Source organism: Suncus etruscus, chromosome 14, assembly GCF_024139225.1.
Source record: "Suncus etruscus isolate mSunEtr1 chromosome 14, mSunEtr1.pri.cur, whole genome shotgun sequence".
Lineage (NCBI taxonomy): Eukaryota > Metazoa > Chordata > Mammalia > Eulipotyphla > Soricidae > Suncus > Suncus etruscus.
This window is the reverse complement of record NC_064861.1, coordinates 95,314,440-95,338,035: the sequence shown is the minus strand read 5'-3', so window position 1 is coordinate 95,338,035 and position 23,596 is coordinate 95,314,440. Positions and strand designations below refer to the sequence as shown.

The window sequence follows — 23,596 nt, the reverse complement described above, 5'->3', positions numbered from 1 at the left end:
TAGGGTCAAAGCTAATGGATTAAGTCGGGAAAGAATCCTTTGTACATCCCAGGAAAGCACCCCCAAAATGCAGAACAGGGGTACAGAATGCGGGATGGCTCATCATGGCCACCCATTTAACTCCGGAATGGAGGGTGGGGGGAGTGGTTCGGGGCCAGCCCAGCCCAGCCCAGGAACAGCTTCCAGAGTAAGAGAGAGGAGAGAGAGAGAGGGAGGGAGAGAGGAAAGAGAGAGAGAGAGAGAGAGAGAGAGAGGAGAGAGAGAGAGAGAGAGAGAGAGAGAGGAGAGAGAGAGAGAGGAGAGAGAGAGAGAGAGAGAGAAAGAGAGAGGAGAGAGAGAGAGGAGAGAGAGAGAGAGAGAGAGAGAGAGAGAGAGAGAGAGAGAAAGAGAGAGGAGAGAGAGAGAGGAGAGAGAGAGAGAGAGAGAGAGAGAGAGAGAGAGAGAGAGAGAGAGAGAGAGAAAATCTAGCAAGATAAAGTCCAGAACCCCAAGGGGCACTCGGTAGTAGGGGGGGCGGATGGCGCGGGGTCCCGGGCACGGCAGCGGCACATCGTGGCGCAGGAGAGAATTCACAGGACGGGCACAGGGCTGACGGGGCTGCGGGCGTCCGGGTGCACGAAGTCGGGGTTCACGTACGTGAAGCCTTGGAAGTCCGCCTGGTCGATGCTGGCCAGTACCAGGCGGTCTGGCGGGGTGAGCGCGGGCGCTGCGCGCGTGAAGAACTTGTCGAAGTTCTCCCCGCTGCGGCCACACTGCGGGGCAGGGACACCGGAGGGAAGGAGGCCGCTGAGGTCCCAGGGGGGAAACTGAGCCTCACCCATTCCTCCCTCCCCTCACGCCAATTCCCCTCCCCTCCCAGGGGACCCTCAAGTGGGCACTCACCGGGCGCGGCCGGAAAGGAGGCGCGATCTCCAACCGCTCCAGCCGCTCCCAGTCTATCCAGCGGAAGAAGCCGTGGGCCCGGATCGTGGCTTCCCCGTCGGGCCCTGAGCCCAGGCGCTTGGCCGGGTGCTTGGTCAGGAACTGCGAGGGGCAGACACGGAGGGGCGGGTAGACAGACAGATGGACGGACAGACCGACACCCGGGAGTCCCACACAGCACGGGCCACGAAAGACAAGGATGGAGAAACAGAGGCAGGGATAGGGGTGGGGGAGGCCGGGGAGAGAGGAAGAGGAGGTGAGAATAAAAGTGATCCAAGCTCCAAAAGGAAATGGGAGGCAGGCAAGGGCAGAGAGAACCCCACAGGAGAAGGGAATAGCAACAGAGAGGGGTGCAGGGGGAGAAAGGGGGCCATGGTGCATGAGGGAGGATGGAAGAGAGAAAGGAGAGGGGAGGAGGAGGAGGGAGCCCGGACAGGAAGAGAGGGAGATGGAGTAACATCAGCGCACACGGACACACGGACACACATACATATACATGTGAACACACAACATGCATACGCACAAAATGAATTTACACACAAAAATGAATTTACACACGTGCAAGAGAGAGGGATAGGAAAGGGACTCAGAAGGGAGGAAAATGAGACGCAAAGAAGAGGCAGATGAGAGCCAGAGTATGGGGGACAGGAACAGTGCACCCCCTCATATGTAGAGGGAGGTGGAGGCAGGAGACAAGGTCGCAGGGAAACAGTCAGTGTGACACAGAATGGGACCATGGCAAAGTTTGCTGCAGGCATCCAGCTCTGCCCTGGCAGCACACTGGGGGGCCCCAGACTTTAGGGACCTACACAAGGTCCTGCCCCCGGAAAGGCAGCTTACCAAGGCTAAGGGAACCCCTCAGCTCCAGAGCAGCAGGAGCCTGGCTGTCAGCCAGGTGCTTCCCACACTGAGCTGGAGAAAAGGGGGACACGTGGGTAAGGGTGGGGTCACCCGTGAACCCATGAAAGGTCATGGAAGTGGGACTTGGGGGAACTCCACTATGAAGTAGAGGGGAGGGTACCCCTCTTTCTGAAGAGCACACCTAGGCCCCAGAGGGCAGCCTGCATGACTCGGGACACTGGGGGTCGGGGGCTCTCACCCCCTTGCAGATGGCCACGGCTTCTCGGGAGAGCGACTTGGGGTAGGTGACAGTTTGCTCCATGATGGCCTGAAACAGCTCCTCTTCGTCCTCCCCATCAAATGGGGGCTGGGGAGGGGACAGGGTGACTCATCAGAGCTTGAGAGACCTCTGTACACTGATCATGCCCCATCGACACACACACACACACACACACACACACACACACACACACACACACACATGCCCCAGGGAGACTTTGCCCAGACCCTCAAATCTCTCTTTTAGCCCATCCGCCTCTCTTTCAGAAGCCTCGGCTCTGGGCTGTTATCCCACACTCAGGAGTCTCATCTGCTACATAACTCACAGCACCCAAGGGTGCTAATTAGACAATATGTCACTTAAAGGGAAGACGGGAGAGGTTTCAGGAAAACACTTGTCTCATTGCTTGAAGAATTGAGTCTACGGAGGTTAGGCAAAGCATCAGGAGACAGGCTGTCAATGTGCAGTTCAGGGAGTCTGTGTCTACAGCTGAGGGGAATCCGTAAACATGGGTAGGGAAAATTATTGTTTTTCAATTAAAAAAAAAACTAGAGGGAGTGAGAGCACAGCAGGTAGGATGTTTGCCTTGCATCAGCTGATCTGGGTTTGATCCCCACCATCCCATAGGGTTCTCTGAGTCTGCCAGGAGTGATTACTGAGAGCAGAGCTTGAAGTGACCCCTGAGTGTTGCCCCAGAAACCAAAAATAAAATGTCTAGGGCCATACTGATAGGTGCTTGTCCCTTGCATATGGGTTTGATCTCTAGCACCCCATGGTCCCTGAGCACCAGCAGGAGTGATCCCTGAGTGCACAGCCAGCCTTGAGCACCACCATGTGTGGCCCAGAAAAACAAAACAAACTTTAATTTTGCCTATCTTCCATGAAAATATAAGCAGAAAACTGTCATACCTGTGACTTTGCCACCAATAAAAGTCACAGGTACTTTAACACATCAGAATTGCAAGTATCTCAAAGAATGTCCACTTCCAAATCACCAATAAATAGACCTTCTGCATCACTTCCTGTTATCCTGTGGTTATAGTATGTGATTTATTGCTGGGAAATAACATGTCTAATATTTAGACAACGGAATGCATTAAATTTTATTTCACTGGCTAGATTAGATCCCATAATTCTTTTTAAGATTTTTACACCCATATTTTAATATCATTATTTGTTCTTAAAAGTGATTTATTTGAGGGCAGGATCGATAACACAGTGGGTAAGGCATTTGTCTTGCACATAGCCAACCTGGGTTCAATGAGCCCTGGCTAGCCATATGTCCCCCCCCCCCCAAGCACCTCCAAGAATAATTTTGAGCACAGAGCCTGGAATAAGTTCTAAGTACCACCAGGTATGATCCCTTTCAGAAAGATTTTTTGGGGGGGGGGGATTTTTGTTCCACACCCATCACAATGACGCTCCAGAGTTACTCCTGGCTATGTGCTCAGAAATTGCTCCTGGCTTGGGGACACCAGGGTATCAAACAGAGGTCCATTCTAGGCTAGCGCCGGCAAGGCAGACGCCTTGCCACTTGTGCCCCTGCTCCAGTCCCTACGAAAAAGTTTTAATGCACCGATAACATTAACCAGAGGGCAAGCGATTGATCCGTGTACTCTGTCAAAATGCTAAAATCATTCATGGCTCATAGGCATGTCATGCTGAGACACCAAGCAGACACTCTTTCAGGACCATGGACAGTGTCAATGCCCAAGATTTTTCTGGCTAAATAAATGGTCCACCCAGACAAATCCCATGCAAGATGCCTTCAAACGAGCATCTTCACTGAACTGGAGCAAGAGCACAATGAAGGGCACTTGCCTTGCACATGGCTAACCCAGGTTCGATCCCCAGCATCATAGGGTCCCAAGAGCCCGCCAGGAGTGATCCCTGAACTCAGAGCCAGGAGAAAGCCCTGAGTATCATGGTGTGTGGCTCAAAAACCAAAATTATTGTTATTGTTATTATATTATTATTATAAGCAGGCAGCGTCTCGTGAGCATTTTCCCTTACCTGTCCAGCCAGCATCTCATACAGCAGAACTCCAAAGGACCACCAGTCCACAGACTTCCCATAGGGTTGGTAGGCAATGATCTAGGGGTGAGGATAGGAGGCCAGAAATCAACAATGACCTTAGGGAATCCCACTCTCTGAACACCCACCATCCACTTTAGATATTGGTGGCACAAACCCTCCCCACTCTAAATCTCTAACCAGAGTGCCATCCTTTGGAAAAATCAGGGAAAAACAGAGCAAAACTGCTTCCTTCAAGCGTTCTTTGAGGAGCCTGAGCAATGGCACAATGGTAGGGAGTTTGCCTTGCAAGTGGCTGACCCAGGACAGATCACAGTTTCATTCCCCAGCATCTCATATGGTCACCCAAGCCAGGAGCGATTTCTAAGCACATAGCCAGGAGTAACCTCTGAGCATCACCGGGTGTGCCCCCCCACCCCAAAAACACATTCTTTGAATTCCAAATGGCAAGGCTAGTGGCCAGAGCAAAAGCATGATAGGGAGGGCATTGGCCTCGCATGCAGCTGACTCAGGTTTGATCTCTGGCATTCCATAGGGTCCTCTGAGCTTGCCAGGAGTGATTTCTGAGTGCAGAGCCAGTGAGAGTAGCTGATACACACACACACACACACACACACACACACACACACACACACACACACACAAATGGCAAGGCTTTGGGGCTTGAGAAATAGTATAGTGGCTAGGGCATTCATTCGCCTTGCACGCAGCTGACCCAGCTTCACTCCTTGGTACCCCATAAAGTCCCTATAATTCACCAGGTGTGATCCCTGAGTGCAGAGCCAGCAGTCAACCCTAAGCATCACCAGTAGGAGGCCCAGAAAGCAAAGCAAAAAAAAAAAAAAAAAAAAAACAGCAAGATTTTCTCAGAGCCTCCCATCCTTGGGTCACTAGACTGCCCCTTCCAGATGGGGTGAGTGAAGAAAGCTAAGTTTCAGGGTTTCTCTCGAGTCTGGAAGCATGACACATACACCCTCAAAAGTGTTTAAAGGTGAGATGTTCTGAAAAATTCCAGCACCTAGAGGCCAGAGGTAGACGTAACAATTCCAGGGGGTTCTGATGAGCATTTCAGGTTTTGGAGCTGCCCACACCAATAGCATTAAATCACCTGGAAATATGATCTTCCCACCCCCCAACGCCCCAACACCCCACTCTCCTGGCTAAGAAAAGCCAGGCGCACTGTGTACCCCGACATACACTCGGATCACTAGCCTTATTCCTGTGCTAAAGACACAGCATCCCACACACGCTGCAAAGACTCAGGAACCAGCCTACACCGGCTTCGTGTTGGGGGGAGCAGGTGGGAGGCGGCCCGCGCCCTCAAATCCAGTTACAACCATCTCCACTAATCATGGTGTACTGTAGAGTCACCCAACACGCTTCTCAGCAGTGCCCCCCTGCGCCCACTTTGCCTATTTCCAGGCCCAGCTCTGCCTTCCCTGGACATATGATGCAGAGACAGATTCCTCCCCCCTTCCAGGTTAGTACTCCCCCAAACACACACCCTGAATCCCACTCAGGGACCTCAGAAAGTGCCCTTTCCGAGGGGCAGAGTGAGGGTTACCTCTGGGGCTATGTAGTCTGGGGTCCCGCAGAAGGTGCGGGTGGTGGTCCCCGGAAAGATGTTCTCCTTACACATGCCGAAGTCGGTGATTTTAATGTGGCCCTCGGCATCCAGCATGACGTTGTCGAGCTTCAGGTCCCTGGGGGTCACGCGGTGGGCAGGTGGGTGGGTAGGGATGGGGATGAGAGGGAGACTTGGGGTGCCATTACTTCCCTGCCTCCTAGCCCCAGGAAACGGGCTCCCAGCACTCACCGATAGATGATGCCCTGGTTGTGAAGGAAGAAGAGGCCAATGGCGATTTCTGCTGCGTAGAACCTGGGAGGGGGGTGAGAGGAGTCAGGCCAGAGGGGACCATCCCAACTCGCCCACCTCCAATCCCCTCACTGCCCGACTGACACTCACGCGGCATGAGGCTCCTTGAACTTGCCCAGCTGCTGGATGTGGTACATGAGGTCGCCCCCAGTTACATATTCCATGACGAAATACAGGCGGTCCTGCAGGGAAATGGAAGGAGGAGAGGACTCAGAGGCCAAGCCCCTCAGAAAAGGAAACGTCCCTTCTTGTCTTCTCTGGACACCCTTAGAGGACCCCCGCATGACTGGCCATGCCCAGTGTGAACCCCCAGCCATTCTGACCTCCCCTAAACTTCCATCCAGCCAAGCCCAGCTGCTCTGTGCTACCTCTTCTGGTCTGTCCTCCCAGACAGGAAGCTACAAACTCCACATTGGCTGGAAATCATGAGGTACAAGCTCTTTCTCTCCTACCTCATACAATTCTGTCCCCTCACTCACACCCATAAGCTATTTTTTGGGGGGGAGAAGGGAGTTTGGGGCATACCTGTCTCTGTACTCGGGAATTACTCCTGGTGGTGCTGCATGGGGAACCATATGGGATGCTGGGGATCGAACATGGGCCAGCCATGTGCAAGGGAAGGACTCTACTCACTGTGCTATAGCTCCAACCAACGCTCTTCCCATTTGTAATTTTGTCCCCCTGTTAGGACCCACCGCTATTCAGGACTCACTTTGATTTTTAAAAATACATTTAACATATATATATATATATATATATATATATATATATATATATAATTAGTTTGGGGGTCACCCCCAGAGATACTCAGGGCTTGCTCCTGGCTCTCCACTCCAGAATGACACCTCACAGCTCAGGGGACCATGAAGATGCTGGGGAATTGAACTCAGGTTGCAGGCAAGGCAAGTACCTTACTCGTTGGACTATGGCTGGGCCCCACAAATACGCACATATTTAATTCAGGGAGCTGGTTACACCCAGTCCAAGCTCTTGGAGTAAGGACCTGCCCTCTCAACTTTTGACTCCTTGTCCCGTTAAACAATTACAGAGAAATGCCCATTTCTGAATCTCCTGCCCTCAGAATTCAAGGGCAATGACATTGCGACATAGAACCAATCGATAAACCCGATCGATACACTTTTTAAAAAACAGTTTCCATTCATCTTTCTGATCAAAAACCCTTTACTTCTGACACAGAGATAGTATGGGGGAACGAGGTAATGTGCTTTCTTGTATCCAGCCAACCCCACTTCAAACCCTTTCACAATCTGGCCTCTGGAGCCAGGCTGGGGGGCCACCCTTGAGCAGGAAGCTTGGAATAAAAAGCTCCTGAGCATGCCAAAAGTACATCCAGAAATATTCTCCAACCCTCCCAAATCAAAAACCCCTTGTTCGAAAAACACTCAAAGATTTGGGAGAGGTGCTTGATCTCTTGCTATTGAACCAGGTTTGATCCCTGGCACCCGTCACACCAGGAGGGATCATAATTCCTGAGCACAGAGTCATGAGTAAGATCTGAGCATAGTTAAAGAGGGCGTCCCCCACCCCAAATAAAAATTCAAAGCATTAAAAAGCCAACTGGCAATGCCACGCCCACTCCGACCCCAGCCTTCTGATTGGTTTTCTGACCACACCCATGAAAAAAGCCAGCTGTGGCTACGCCCACCAGGGAAAAATCTAACTCCTGACCACGCCCCCAGAGCGCCAGAGTTCTGGCCACACCCAGGACCCCAATCTCCTGGCCACACCCCCAGAGATATAGAATTCTGGCCACACCTTTAAAAGGTCAAAGGTTCTGGCCACACCCAGTACTATGGCCTCCATTCATTTTCCATTTACCCCAAACTAATGTATTGAGCTTGAAAGATTCTCTAGCTTTTGCCTTGCATGCTGCTCTCCCGGGTTTGATCCCAGCATCCCATAGGTGCCCCAGCATATGGCCCAAAAGATCAACAAGCAAAAGAGATTCCCTAGCCTTAGTGAGAATGCTTTCAGGCGGCTGATGCATGCAGAAGCCTATGCAGGGGTTTGGAGCCAGCCTGGCCCCTGATTCCCTTACCGGGGTCTGGAAAGTGGAGTGGAGCTGGGTGAGGAAGTGGGGCCGGCCCCCGGGCCCCCGGCCACCCAACGCCAGCACGCGCTTCTCCACCAGCGTGCAATCCACGTCGTCGTCCTGGACGATCACGTCTTTCTTCAGGATCTTGATGGCATAGAGCTCATCGGAGCCCCTGCGTTCAGCCAGCATTACCTGCACGCGGGGTGGGAGAAGCCTAGTCTATCGTCTGGAGAACCCCCAAGGGATTCCCAGCTCCCACCTGCCCCTCATCCCCTCTCCTTTCCAGAGGACCAGATCCCTTGATTTTCCCACTGTTATTATTAATACTTCTATTCAATTTGGGGATCAGTAATCACCCCAGTGCCCTTCCGTAGAAATCAGACCTCCCTCCCCACCTCCCTGAACCCCGATCCCACCTTCCCAAAGCTGCCTTTTCCGAGAACCATGAGGAAGATGAAATCCGACATGTGCAGGCGTCCAGGGCCAGCCCCAAAGAAGCTGCGCTTGGGGTCGGTGGGACTGGGTGACGGGGAGGGGATGGGTGAGGAAGAGGGGCCCATGCGCACCCGCTGTGAAGAAGGGGACAGAGGGTGGTTGTTAGCAGACCCCAGACTCCGTGAGAGAGACAGCACCCCAGAATCTCACGGTTGAGCCAGGGGAGTGGAGAAGAGAATTCAAGTCCCCCCTTGCCTCTTGGTCCTGAGAACTTGGCTTCTGCCTTTGCAGAGGTGGGAGGGATTCCCTAACTAGCCCATCACTGGCTTTACCTTTAGAAAACCCAATGACCATCCAGCCTCCCTCTCACTGTCAGAGGCTGGAGAATTCTCAGTTGAAGACCTTGGGCCAAAATTCCATGGAAGCTGAAGGCAGAAATGGAACACCAGGGGCCTGAGTGCCAGCACAGCAGTAGGGCGCTTGCTTTGCTCGCAGCCAGCCCGGGTTCTATCCCTGTCATTCCACATGGTTCCCCAAGCCTGCCAGGAGCGATTTCTGAGTGCAGAGCCAGGAGTAATCCATGGGTATGGTCCAAAACAAACAAAAAATGAAACACCCCAAAAATTCATGCCGACTCCCCTGCTCTGAGCACCTGAGTCAGAATTCCTTGCTTGACAGGACAGATGATGTGCAAGACGAATGCCCTGCTGCTATATTATCGTTCCTGTCCCTCTTCTTTATTTTATTTGTTTGTTTGTTTGTTTATTTTGCCACGCCCAGCAGTGCCCATGGGCTACTCTGGCTCTGCCCTCAATGATCACACCTTATGGTGCTCAGGGAATGCGGAGATCAAATCCAGGTCAGGTTCCTGCAAGGCAAGCATCCTCCCTGTTGTCCGATTGCTCAGGCCTCTTGAGCTCTGTTGCTTTCTCACCTCCTCTTCTTCCTCCCTTAGTCCACTATGGGAATGAGGAAGTGGTCCCCTGGCTGACCTGCTGCAGTAGCTTTCAGGCCCTGAAGGTCACTCTTGTCCCTACGTCCTATCGTCCCAGTACATAGGGATTGTTATTGGTTGGTCAAGGACGTCAGACATTTGATATGGGGAAAAGAGATCTTCTCTAGGCTGAGTCTTCCTGTACAAACACGTCTCACTTTTCATTTACCACATTAAAAACAGTTTTCAAATTCTGGGGCCTTTTGGGGGAGGCAAGTCCCTGCCCTGCCCAAGTGTCGACAGCTGCAACCAACCCCCAAATTACCACCATGCCAATAGCCCCACTTCATTACTTCCACTGGTCTTTCCAGAGACACCTAAGAGACAAAAACTCCAGGTATGGCGGGTTTGGTGCTGAGAACTCTGAGGTCTTCTCAGAGTGAGGGCAGGCAGACACCCTCTGCCCCTCCAAATCATGTATGTCAGCTCATCAACCCAGCCCCACAGACCCTGGAATTCCTGAAGAACGCAGCCATATGTGTAGCAATGTGACAGCTCCAAAATTTTTCTTTTATCTTGTGGGAGGACCCACACCTGGCAGTGCTCAGGGGTTACTCATGGCCCTGCACTCAAAAATTGCTCTAGCAGACTCAAGGGGCCATATGGGATGCCAGGGATCGAACCTGTGTTGGTCCCAGGTTGGCCGCATGCAAGGCAAATGCCCTACCACTGTGCTATTGCTCCAGCCCCACCTCCAAAATTTTTCAATACTGACATGCCAGTGGGAACGCACCAAAGTAGATGTCAAGGTTGCTTGGAAGCCACCTAAGGTCACCAAATAATAAAACGACACTGAATGCTCCACTAGCAACAAACCACTGGGTTTGTCACCTTTAGATAATAACTTCATGACCCGTTGTGCAATATGATGATCTTCACAAATTTGCTTTCACTGAAGTGTTTTTTTTTTCTTTCCATAATTTCTATAATTATATTCCAGTTGTAACAAGCAATATAAAGTCAATTATTTCATGCCCTGCCAATGGGGCAGACTTGGGGGTGGATGGGAAGCTGGTGACAATATTAAAGAGATCACACAATCCCTACAGTACTGCCTGGAGTCACCCCAGAACACAGCTGAGTGTCACCCCCCAAAAGGGTAAACAAAACCAAGGCTTTAAATCCATGTCACTCTTTCTAATGAAGCCGCCTCTCAGCGGGCAGAGGGATCAATTTAAAACTAAATAAACCAGGTCATGTGTCCCCTGTGCCTCTAAACTCTCGCGCCAATGACTTTGCCCTGTACTTCGATTTGACTCCAGGTGGTTATAAAGCCAGGCTGATGAGGAGTCATTTTGAGTGTGTGGAGTCTGGAGCAACCTTTGAGCACCGCCGGGTGTAGCCCCAAAACAACAACAACAAAATAAAACAAAACAAAGAAGTGCTGGAACACAGCAAGTATAGAGCTTGAAAGCTTTGAAAGCAGCAAACCCAGGGTCAATCCCCCGCATCCCATACGGTCCCCCCAGCACCACCGGGAATAATTCTTTAGTGCAGAGTCAGGAGGAACCCCTGAGCACCTCCAGATATGGCCCCATAACAAAAGTGTTCCTAAAGCCAGAGAGATAGTGCAGTGGGGGAGACACTGGCTGATGCCCCGCACACAGCAGACCAAGGTTCGATCCCCAATACTACATGGGATTCCCTTCAGCAGCTCCAGGAGTATACAAAACCCTCCTCCACCAGGTCATCTCTCTCTTCTCTCTCCTCTCCTCTCCTCTCCTCCCCACCCCTTACCTCCTCTCCCCTCCCCTCCTCTCTCTCTCCTGCCCACCCCCCTCCACCCTCCCTTCCACCCTTCCTTCCTCCCAGGAGCTGCCATCATGGACAGCTTCCTGGGAACCCTAAGTCCTATTATGGACTCAGTTCAGGGACTGAACTTCTAGGGTCCATTCTGCTCCCTCAATCATGCCCCCTTGCCCCCCAGTATGTATGGAACAGCGCCCCATGAGGGATAAAACAACAGAGCAGAGGCCAGAGCCAAAGCAAAGCGGGGAGGGCGCTTGCTTTGCAGGCAGCAGAGTAGGGTTCATTACCTGCATCTCATAGAGTCCCTGGAGCATCACCAGGAGTTATCCCTGAGTACAGAGCCAGGAGTAACCCCTGAGCACCTCAGGTGTGTCCCCACTCAAAAAAATAGGGAGATCCCTTACCTTTAGAGCAATGAATCATCCAACAAGTACAAAATCTGGCTGCAAAGTAAATCTCAATCCACATGCATGAGAACTAAGACCATATGGGGGTCCTAAAAAAGGGGGGTTTAAGGAATAAAAATGCATCTCCAACCCAGGCGGGGCTCTACTCACCTCATACAGTTCCAGGGGGTAGTTACAGGCCTGAGTTGGAGGGGGGAGAAGAAAGTCAGAATCAGAGCCTCCCGGAGAGGTAAGAAGATTGCCCTAAGAGGATGGAGCATGGGACCACCCCTAGCCCAGGGATGGATGGAGGAACTACAACTCCCATGAGGCCCCGCGGTAGGAAGCCCCTTAGGAAAGCAGAGGGAGGTAGTCCCGGGGTCTTCTGGGAATGGTAGTCCCAGGACCAGGCTTCTGGGCTGGGTTCCCGGGTCTGGGTACCTCAAACTTCTGGAGGAGGCTGCAGTTGTCAGCATCAGCCACCGGCACATTGTAATACTCGCCCTCCTCCTGGTTCAGTAACTTGTACCTGACACACAGACGGAGACCAGGGACGGGGAGGGCAGGGATGGGGATGGGGGCGCCCGCGGGGGGTGGGAGGCCGAGACACGGAGAGACACAGAGATGGAGAGAGATGGAGAGATGGAGTGAGCTAGGGAGAGAGAGAAGAGAAGAGAGGAGAGAGAGGAGATAGAAAGAGAGAGAGAGCCAGGATGAAGGCCACACGCAGACAGAAATGGGGTGCACTCCCCCTTACCAGCCATCCACAGGTGCCTTGAGCAACTCGGACACCCCGAAGGACATGGCCCCCATGAAGTCGTTGCGTGAAGTCCGGTCCCAGTCCCACACCTCCACGCTCAGCCTTCGCTCCACGTCTCCAGGCTTCAGGTTACTGCAGGAAAGTGTTGGGGTGGGGATGGGGGTGACTTGAGAGACCCTACTTGTGGGTCCCCCTCACTCCTAGTATGTGTATGAGGGCTGAACCTATTCACACACTAGGATCTATTCTACACCCTGTTTTTTGTTGGGGTGCACAGAGCTGACTTGAGACTCTGTTCAGGGATCACAAACTCCTTATGCGGTCTGAGGATCGTGCAAGGCCAGTGACAAGACCATTGTCATGTCTCTCTCTCTCTCTTTTTTGGAGTGCCACACCAGGCAGTGCTCAAGAGTTACCACTCCTGGTTCTTCTCTCAGGGGCCATTCCTGGCGGTGCATGGGGACCCATATGGAATGCTGAAGATCGAACCCGGGTGCAAGACAAATGGCTCCAACCACCAGTCCTGTCTCTCTGAAGTGTCTTTCCACCTTCTCTTCCCAAATGGGGGTTGCTCCTTCTGTCTCCTGCATCTCCCGGCCTTTGTCTCCAGATCTCTCCTCCTCAAGCTCTCTCTCTCTCTCTCTCTCTCTCTGCACCCCTCTTCTCCCTCGGGGTCCCTGTCCCTCTGCTTTTCCATCAGTTTGGCTTCTCTTTCTCTCTCTGCCACCCACCTGCCTGCCATCCCCAGCACCCCTGCCCACAATCCTGCATCCCATCTGTCTCTGCTCCATGTGTCTTGTTGGAAGATTTTTCACCTCTCTGTCTCTTTCTCTCTCTCCTTTCCTGAGACTCGAGGGGAACCCCTCAGACTATCCTCTGGCGGACCCCAGACTCACAACACGAAAGTCTCGTTCCACACTGGATTGAGTGTGGCTTTCACCGTGCGCGTCTTCTGCTTTGTCAAGTTCCGGGGGTCTGGGATGAGCTTCAGTTTCACATAGGGGTCAGACAGGCCATTGGGGTCCATGGGGATGAGGTTCCGGGCCTCGCCAACTGGGGGGAAAGTGAGAAGGTAGATGGAGTCAGAGATGTCCCCCAGTCTGAGCTGGAGTGAGTCACTTTCGCCTACTTGTTACCACCCACGTTTCTTGTTTGGTTTTGGTTGGGGGCCACACTTGGTGAACCTCAGGAGTTACCCTGGCTCTGACTCAAGAATCACTCTTGGTGATATTTGGGGGACCAGATGGAAATGCTGGGGATTGAACCGGGGTTGGCTGCATGCAAGGCAAGCACCCTCCCTGCGGTGATAACACTCTGGCTCCTCGATTAGTTTTTATGGGGGGAGGACTTTTGGGGCCACACCCAGAGGTGCTCAGGACTTACTCCTGCCGCTGCATTCAGAAATCACTCCTGGCAGTTTCAGGGAACCCTACAGGGTGCCGGGGATTGAATCAGGTTGGCCATATGCAAGGCAAACACCTTTATTCTGTGCTATCACTTGAGCTCATGGTTTTGGGTTTTTTTGGGTCCCACCCACAGTGCTCAGGATTTATTCCTGCCTCCGCATTCAGGAATCACTCCTGTTGGGGATCGCGGGACCATGTGGGATGGGATGCTGGGGTTGGAACCCAGGTTGGCCATGTGCAAGGCAAGCAAGCGCTCTCCCCAATGCACTACTACTGTTCTGGCCTCTCTTGCCTCTTGGGACACCCAATCAGTGACCCAAAATCAGACCCAAGCTTCTTCTAAGGGATCCTTTTTTTTCTCTCAGGAACCTGGAATCAGGACTGGAGACACCATCAGTACAAGCCCCCTGAGAAAGCTGGACTCACCCCCAAGCCCCTCCCTTTCCCAAACTATATGGACATACATACACTAGACTTAGACTAAAGGCGGCCGGAGAGATAGCATGGAGGTAGGGCATTTGGCTTGCATGCAAAAGGATGGGGGTTCGAGTCCCGGCATCCCATATGGTCCCCTGAGCCTGCCAGGAGGGACCCCTGAGTGCTGCTGGGTGTGATCCAAAAACAAACAAACAAACAAACAAATAAAAATGAAAAAGGGGGGTAGTACTAAACAATGTGTTAATGAGGCCTACCTATGTGGGAAGCTACCCTATGCAGTATTGTCCGCTGCATCTTTAGTACCGAAATTCCTTTCCTAAAGAGAAACTATCAGGATGGGTTTTATTTGACATAGATTGAATTGACGATGAGGAGGAAGAGGAGGAAGAAGAAAGGGGAGAAGGAAAGAAGTAGGAAGACCAGAGAAGACAAGAGAGAAGGGAAATAGTCAATTTGCCCAAGCGTGTTGGATGAGTGAGTAAGCCTGTGGTTCGCAGCTGTTCCAGTGGTCTGAATGGCGGAATGGCTGTGGGTCAGCTGGTGTCTGTGGTGGACGTGGCTTTGGTGGGGAGCGTAGTTGGGGGGACCGGCAGGGTCAGGGGTGTGGTTGATTCTGGGCTTGAGCTCACCCTGGGGTCTGTTTTGGGCCTTTGGTAGTGGCTTCGCTGTGGGCGTGGCCTGTGGTGGGCATGGCTTGGGGTGTGTGGTGGGCGTGGTTTGGAGAATGGGCGTGGTTTGTAGCAGGCGTGGCCCGTGATGCCTTGGTGGTGGGCATGGTCTGCAATGGGCGTGGTCTGCAATGGGCGTGGTTTGTGGTGGAAGTAAGTGGTTTGTGGTGTAAGGGACTAGGATGCCTAAGGGGCGGGGTGGTCTGTGTGTGGGCGTGGCCTGCAAAGCCCTTTAACTGTGGGCGTGGCCTGCTGTGAGCCTAGTCTGGGTGATATGGATGGTGGTGGGCGTGGTTGTGGTGGGCGTGGCCTCTGGTGGTCTGTTCTGTTATGGGAGTGGCTTACAAGGGTGGTGTTGGTGGGTGTGGCCGAGGCGGGCATGGTTTGTGGCATGTGGGGCGTGGTTTGGGTGGGCGTGGTTTGGGTGGGCGTGGTCTGTGATATCCTCTGAGCGTGGGCGTGGTCTGTTGTGGGCGTGGTTCTCGGGTGATCTTTCTGTGGGCGTGGCTTTATGGTGGGCGTGACCTTATGGCCCTTTTAACTGGGCGTGGTCTGAGATGGCCCTTAACTATGGGCGTGGTCTGATTTGGTGGTGGGAGTGGCCATACGGCTAGTGTGGGCGCGGCCTGTTTCGTGGGCGTGGTCTGAGATGCTCTTTATGGGCGTGGCCTAGGTGGGCGTGACCTGTGTGACTAGCTGTGGGAGCGGTCTGAGAAGCCTCGAACTATGAAGGTGTTCTAATGGGCGTGGCTTTGTGGCGGGCGTGGCTTGAATGGCCCCTTGTGGGCGTGACCCGAGAGCCCTTTAACCGCTGGCGTGGCCTCGGCGGGCGTGGCTTGTGCCGTGGGCGTGGCCTCACCCGTGATGTGGATCTCCTCGGCCGTGGGCGCCCGGATCTCCAGCTGCAGGCGGCCCCGGCGCTCCGTGTGGTCCACGCCGCACAGAGAGGGCACGCTGCGCACACAGCGCCGGTGCACGTTCATCTCGCAGCCTGGAGGGGGGCCGGAGGGGCACAGGGATGGGGCCCCAGGCCTCAGGGCGCCCCCAGGTCCCGCCCTACCCCTGCCCGTCTGCACGGCCACACCCCGAATCCCCGCGCGTGGACTCACAGGAGCACTTCATGCCCTGGTGCACCAGCCCGTAGAGCAGCGAGCCGCAGTGGTCGCAGAAGGTGGGGCTGCTGTAGCTGTGCAGGCGGAACTTGTGCTTGTTCCGAGGGTCCTGCGGGCAGAGGGCAGCCGCTCAGGGGGCTCCAGGGGCTGTCTTGCCCTTCCAGCCTTCCTGCGGCCATCGCTCACCCCACGCTCACTCATCCCCTCTGCACTTCTGGGGGCCACACCCGGCCATGCTCGGGGTTTCCTCGTGGCTCTGTGTTGCAAGTCAGCCCTTGATGGGTACCACCCAATGGTGGGATCTGATACCACCCAATGGTGGAAGCAGAATCAGGCACTACCCTAGGGTGGGGCCAGAATGCCAGGTCACACCCTAGGGGAGGGCACAATCACCGACCAGGTTAGGCTCAGTAACATAATAATCCCCTAAAATATTTACATACACAACTGCTCTGAATTCCGGAATCACTTCTGGTGTGCTGGCTGTGTGTGTGTGCGGGTGGGGGGGGGGGGACCATAGGGGATCGAACCCTGGTCAACCACATACAAGGCAAGCACCATCTCCTTTCCTGGAGGGGGAAGCTTCCTTTTGCACTTTTTTTGTTTTTTGTTTTTTGTTTTTTTTGGGGGCCACACCCGGCAGTGCTCAGGGGTTACTCCTGGCTGTCTGCTCAGAAATAGCTCCTGGCAGGCACGGGGGACCCTATGGGACACCGGGATTTGAACCAACCACCTTAGGTCCTGGATCGGCTGCTTGCAAGGCAAACACCGCTGTGCTATCTCTCTGGGCCCACTTTTTTTGGTTTTTGATTTTTGGGTCACACCCAGTGGCGCTCAGGGGTTCCTCCAGGCTCTGGGCTCAGAAATTGCTCCTGACAGGCTGGGAGGACCATATAGGATGCCAGGGATAGAACCCAGGTCCATCCTGGGTCAGCTGCGTGCAAGGCAAACGCCCTACCACTGTGCTATCACTCTGCCCCCCCTTTTGTACTTTTTCACTACCCCCACTGTTGAACTGTTCTTGGCTAGAACAAAACAGAGTTTTTGACATTCTGGTGGAGGACGAAGATGATGGCCATAGACCATGAATCAAATATAAATATACCCTAGGCAGCATGCTAATAGGCGCTCTCTCTCTCTCTCTCTCTCTCTCTCTCTCTCTCTCTCTCTCTCTCTCTCTCTCTCTCTCTCTCTCTCTCTCTCTCTCTCTCTCTGTCTCTGTCTCTCTCTCTTTCAGGATGAGCCAGCAAACGAGCTGTGAGCTGCGCTGGCGGCCAGGGGGTGGGCGTGAGAGTTGAAAAATGATGATGCTCAAAGCTCACCCCCAAGGGCCTTGGGAAGATGGGGAAGGAGGTGGGGGGTGTTACTCTGGTGAGACTTGGGAATCCCCAGAGCCCCCAGATCTGCGTCCACCAGGGCCCCCTAAGTGACAGCTTCAGCAGCGACCCACAGAGCAGGGCTGCTCCCAGACCCCCCCCTCTTTCCTGAGCACCCCTAGCTGGATATTCGAAAAGCCTTGATGTGTCTGGATCTAAGCCTGGCTTCATTAAGGGCTGGCCGCATCCCAAGCCTGTGATATCAGGCGATTTCATCTCCACCTCTGAGCTGCAGTCTCCTCCTTCTCCTTCTCCTCCACCCCTAAAATCCATCCACCTCTGTCTCCTGAAGTTGCCCCGGTGTCCAGAGTCCACTTGGGCAGGAATTTAGGACGCGGCTAAGGTCTTTCTCACCCCATTCCTGTCGGTGCAATGCACAGAAAGATGGTTCCAGAGGGGAAAGTCCAGGGCTCTGGCTTAAACTTGCAGTTTAGGGAAGATTCTTTTTTTTGTTTGTTTTTCTTTTGGGGGGTTGGGGGAAGGCACACCCGGTAGCAGGCTCAGGAGACCCTATGAGATGTGGGGGATGGAACCCAGGTCTGCTGCATGCGAGGCAAATGCCCGTTGCACTGTGCTATCCCTAGGTCCTGTTAGTGGGGATTCATATTGACGTGCCCTTGCGTTCTGGGAAGGGCCAAATCTCTCTTGCAAGACTGAGCTCTCGGGGGCCAGTAAGAGAGGAGAGTGGGTAAGGCCTTTGCCTTGCACAGGGCCCATAGGGGGTTCTATCCCCCCTCCAGAAGATAGATTCAGAGGGTCTCCCAAACTCTGCTAGGTGTGATCCCTGGCCACAGAGCCAGGAGATACCAGTGGGTGTGACCCCCAAACTAACAAATGAAAAGATGGTGGCATGCAAGGTCGCCTTTGGCTGGCCCTAAAGTGAAACGTTGCTGGTCCTTAGATGCTGGTGGTGTGATTGTTCTCACAGTGACTCCCCCTTCAGGAAGGACCCGGGGGTAACACTCTCTGAGAGGAAGTTCTTAGGCCACCCCCTGCCTGATGGCTTAAGGCTCCTTCCCACACTCCAGGCTTCTACAGAAGCGCATTGTGATTTCCCTGGAGCATGAAGAATGAGGCATCTCATTTTTTCAAGCTTACATTTTGGAGGAAGGGAGCCGGCCACTCCTGACTCCCAGCACACATCTGACAGTGCGTGGGGCCTGGGATTCGAACCCTGTCGGCAGCCATAGCAGCATGCAAGGCAGGTACCTGCCTTTACCTCTGGACTAAGTCTTTGGGCCCTGAGACTAGTGCTGAAATGGGAGATGAAGTCAAGCTTTGCCAGCTCCTCCCCTACCATGAATAAGAACTAAAAGGCTTGGGGTAGAGTGATAGCACAGTGGGGACAGTGCTTGCCTTGCACTTGGCTGGCCTGGGTTCGATCCCCTGCATCCCATATGGTCCCCTGAGCCTGTTAGGAGCGATTCTTGAGCCCCATGCATTAGTCCAAAACAAAGCAAAGCAAAACAAAATAAAAAAACCAGACTTCTCCTTCACTGGTCTCGCCCACTTCCTCAGAGATAATAATAATGATGCCTTAGCAGTGAATATTATACCACTGGTAGTGTCTCTAGCCACTTGGCTAATAGTCCCTGTGTTTTGTTTTGCTTTGCTTGTTTTTGTGTCACCTCCGGGGGTGCTCAGAGGTTACCCCTGATTCTGCACTGATAAATCGCCCCTGGCAGGCACGAGGCACCATATGGGATGCCGGGATTCGATTCGAACCACCGTCCTTCTGCATGCAAGGCAAATGTCCTACCTCCATGCTATCTGTCTGGCCCTGTTTTGTATTTTTAGTGAGGAGGGAGAAGCATTTGGGCTGACTCCTGACTCTGTGCTCAGGGATCACTCCTGCCAGAATTTAGGGGACCCTAGGTGAATGCCAGGGATTGAATCCTGAAGAGTTCAAGGCAAATGCTTTCCTCACTGTCCTGTCTCTCTGGCCCCCTCACACACACTGTATTTTATTGTTTTGGTTTGAGAGCTACACACATACAGTGGCCCTCAGAGCTCATTCCTGACTCTGTGCTCAGAAATCACTCCTGGCAGGCTTGGAAGACCCTATGGGGTGCCGAGGATCGAACCTGGGTTGGCTGCATGCAAAGCAAACGCCTTCTGTGCTGTGCTAACATTTGGGGCTGGCATTGCATTTTTAGAGATAGAAAACCTAGAGTTGCAGGGAGGTGAGTGAGCTTGGGGGGGGGGGAATTCCCAGAGCCACTCAGGAAGTTGGGGGGCTGGGAAGGAGCTGTAATGGAGTGTTGCTATCATGGCGCGCTACTGCAGATCCAGAGTCCAGAGAGTGCTATACATGGAAGTGGGAGTGCTGGGGGGACGCCCAGGGTATTTCTCCTCTCCCAGAAGCATCACTCTCCACTGGACCCCTTTTGGGCCTCCTTCTTGTCCCCCAACTTACTAATAACAAAACTGTTTCCCTGGCCGTGTTAGGCCCCAGGTGGCTGACTTCACCAAACAGCCCCCCAAATCTCAGTGGTGACACTTCCAGGGTACCCCAGAAGGTTCTCACAGGACCACAGAAACATCAGTCCCTTTGGACTCATGGGATTGTGGCCAGCACCCTGGTAGTTGCTGCTGCTGTGGGGTCACGGAACGGGCCAGACTCCCACCGTAGCCGGAAGTCCAGCCAGTGGGCACTGGGCAGCCACCCACCCCAGGACGGGAAACTGAGGCTCTGAGAGCAAGCAGTCTAGTGTTTGCTCCCCTGCACACTGCGGTCATGCGTTTGCTCATGTCCATGTTTTTACTTGCGTTTGTATGTATTCTCCTGTCTGTGAGTTCCCGTGCTTGGGTTGCCCAGGTGTTCCTATGTGAACATGCGCGAATATATGCATGTGCTGCAGGGGGCCCCCAGGGCTCTGTCCCAGCATTGCCTAGGGCCCCTCCATGCTGTTCCTCCTCTCCGTGTGTCTGTCCCCCAGCTCTGAGCTGCCTGAATGGAATGTCTGTCTCTCTAGGCCCCTCTTCCTTCCTCCTGTATGTCTGTCTCTCTTCCACTCCCCCTCTTCCGCTTGCTTCGTCCTTTACATCCTTTCTCTGTCTTACCCTGGGCTCTCAGACCTGCATCTCTCTCTCTCTCCCTCTCTCTCACCTGTACACCATTCTCTCTCTATCTCTCCCTTGTAGCTCTAACATTCTCTCTCTGACTTATACTGGGGTCTCAGGATATCATGATATCTGCATCTCTCTCTCTCTCCTTGTCTCTGTCTCTCTCTTTGTCTCTGTCTCTCTCCCCCAGTTTTCTCTTTCCTCCCTGATTTCCAGACCCAGGCTCCCCCGCAAGCACACACTCGCACATGCTCCCCAGCCAATCTTGGGTCCCCTCACCCCACTCACTCCTGTCCCCCACCATGTCCCCGGCCTGTGCCCAGCCCCTCTCATCCCCCCTTTCCAGGCCAAGGGCAGGGAATCTGGGCCAGCCTGGCTCCCCCCCTCTCCAGGCCCCCTCCCAGCCCAGCCGTAAAAATAGCAGGAGAAATTGGGACGGACGCCGAGGGGGTGAGGGCGGGGCGGCCCGAGAACCCAGTGTCCGGCACTCACGTCCGTCTGGGGGCCCTTCCCGGCGCCTGGACACTCGAAGGTCACAAATTCGTGGCATCGTCGGTGAACCACAAAGCTGCAGACTGATGGGGCAGAATCGGACACGGATGGAGGGACCCCGAGGGCCGGGGTTGGAAGAGGGGGAGAAGCGTTGGTGTGTGCCAAGGAAAGAAAAATGCCAAGAGAGTTCTTGGCAGAGAGACAGACAGACAGACAGACAGAAGCAGGGAAGACTCCAAGCAGGGACAGACACAAAAACGCGGAGTGAGACAGAGACACAGCCAGGGAGAGACGTGAGAGAGATGGAAAAGAGATGAAGAGAGAGGAGAGAAGGAGAAGCTGGACAGACAGATCAAGAGGAGGAAAGTGGAGGTGCTGGGAGGTAGCAAGAGTGGTGCGTTCTGGGGTGCTAGCACTCAGCCACCAGCAGCCACTTGGGCAGAAGTGAGTCTGGGGGCCCCTGCTGCCCGGCCCGCCCCCTCCATGAATCACTTCTGTTCCCAGCAGTGGCAGCTGGTGCCTGAGGACTCCCCCCCAGTTCCCGCCCCCCATAAGAGCGGCCCCACCCGGCCCCCTCCCCGCCCATATGTGACCCCACCCGCCAGGCCCTGCCTAGGAGGGCTCGCGTTGTCATGGAGATGGCAGGGGGGTGGTCTGACTTGGCATCTCCGGCCCCCCCTCCCGGCTCCCCTCTTCCAAACCTCCCCGTTCCCATGGCAACCAATTCTCCAAATATCTGTCCCCACCTGGAGCCGGCCGAGGGAGGGGCCGGCACCACCCCCGCGGAGCCCCTCCGTCAGAGTCAGCGCGCCCCCAACTGCGGCACCATCACTGCCACACCCCCCGCCCAGGGCTCCCCCACGCCTCTCGGGGGACTGGGGACACGTGTGGGGGGCTGCAGGGCCCGGCTCTTACCTTGGCACTGCAGACCCTGCTTTCCGATGCCCCTGCAACAGGCAACGACCTCTCACCCTCCTCCCTCAGATTCTGGGGCTCAATCCCCTCCTCTCTCAGACTCTGCATCCAAGCCCCTCTTCCCTCAGACCCTGAAGTTGGTGGTCCAGCCCCTCCTCCCTCAGTCTCTGGGGTGGTCCAGAGCCCCCAACTCCTCCCTCAGACCCTGGGGTCAGAGCTCCTAACCCTAAAATCCTGACACCCCTCCACCTCCTCCCTTAGATTCTGGGGCTCAATCTCCTCCTCTCTCAGACTCTGCATCCAAGTCTCTCTTCCCTCAGATCCTGAAGTCGGTGGTCCAGCCCCTCGTCCCTCAGTCTCTGGGATGGTCCAGACCCCCCAGATCCTCTTCCCTCAGACCCTGAGGTCAGAACCCCAAACCCTGATATCCTGACTCCCCCTTCTCCTCCCTCAGACTCTGGGGTCCAATCCCCTCTTCCCTCAGACCCTGAGGTCAGAACCCCAAACCCAGAAATCCTGACTCCCCCTCCGCCTCCTCCCTTAGACCTGGAGGAGTGCGGCTCCTGACACCCTCCTCCCTTAGATCTAGGGGTCCAGATCCCCCAAAACCCTTCCTCGGAGCCAGGACTTGAGCACCCCAAGTCCTTCTCCATCAGACCAGCGACCTGGCCCCGGCCTCCTCCCTCGGGCCAGCTCACCAGATGAAGTCGGTGCAGTGGCTGCAGAAGGTGGGCTGCTTGAAGAAGCGGGCGGTGAACTTGTGGCTCTTGACCTCGTGGACCACCTTCTGCCTGAGCGCCCCTTTTCTGCAGAAGAGGGGCCGGGGGCCCCCCTCGCAGTCGCCCCCGCCGGGACCCAGCCCCGCCATGGCCCCCAAGAGCGGCGTGGGGATGGCACGGGTGGGGCGCGCGGAGCCGGACGAGCGATCGCCGGGCACCACCAACCAGCTCGGCTTGGGGCACCTGCTGGAAAGTGGGAGCCGGCGGGGGGGAAGAGGGTTGCCTGGGCGACCGGGGGGCGGTGCCGGCTGCTGCTCGGGACCAATGGCCGCCCCCCAGGACACGTGCGCACCCCGCTCCGGGGGCCGGCTGGAGGGTGGGGACAGAGCAGGCCGGGCGGCCCTGCACCCCCCATCTGTCAGCCTGGGCCCTTATGTCTCCGAACCCCGGAGCCCCTCGGGGGGTGGGGGACCCCTGCATCCTTCCAGAGCCTGGGCGAGCCTGGCTGTCACTTGAGGGGCGCAGGGCCAGCGCGCCTCACTTTTGGAGCTGCTCCCTAGGAGGCCACCCCCTGGGTCTGCCCGCACCCCACCTCGGGTCTCCACTCCCTGCTGTCTCTCCACCATCTCTGAAATGCTCCTCTGTTTCTGTCTCTGTCCCCATCCCAGTCTCTGCGTTTGTCTGTCCCCTGCTGTGCTGTCCCTGTGCCTGCTTTGGCCCTGTCTCTTGTCTCTCCCCCCTTACATCTCTCCCTCTCTCTGTGTGTCTCTTCCTATCTCTGACTTTGCATTTCCATCTCTGCCCTCTGACAGAGTAGATTTGGGTTTCCCTCTGTGCTGCTTCCCATCTCTGTCTCCATCTCTCCAATCCTCTATTTCTTTAATTTACTAAGTTGTTTATTTACTTATTTGTTATTTGGTTGTATTTTTTTTTTGTAGGGGGAACACACCCGACGGGACTCAGGGTTTTCCTCCTAGCTCTGCGCTGAGGAGTCACCCCTAGCAAGGCTCAAGGGGGAAACCTAGGAGATGTTGGGGATCGAACCCGGGTCGGCCGCGTGCAAGGCCAGCGCC

The 23,596-nt window shown here is 54.6% G+C and overlaps 1 protein-coding gene across 1 annotated transcript; it reads right to left on the bottom strand.

Annotated features, from left to right (window-relative positions):
* Window positions 1-513: 513 nt before the first annotated feature.
* PRKCG (protein kinase C gamma) lies at window positions 514-22,756 on the bottom strand. The gene is made up of 18 exons (XM_049787014.1): window positions 22,503-22,756; window positions 21,805-21,836; window positions 20,890-20,972; window positions 15,953-16,064; window positions 15,703-15,834; window positions 13,228-13,384; window positions 12,329-12,463; window positions 12,013-12,100; window positions 11,743-11,772; window positions 8,424-8,576; window positions 8,011-8,199; window positions 6,042-6,133; window positions 5,892-5,954; window positions 5,640-5,778; window positions 4,055-4,135; window positions 2,021-2,128; window positions 883-1,023; window positions 514-752 (listed from the first exon to the last, which is right to left on the bottom strand). The coding sequence occupies exons 1-18, from the start codon at window positions 22,670-22,672 to the stop codon at window positions 570-572; spliced, it is 2,088 nt and encodes a 695-aa protein (XP_049642971.1). The 5' UTR covers window positions 22,673-22,756; the 3' UTR covers window positions 514-569.
* Between the last annotated feature and the right edge of the window lie 840 nt (window positions 22,757-23,596).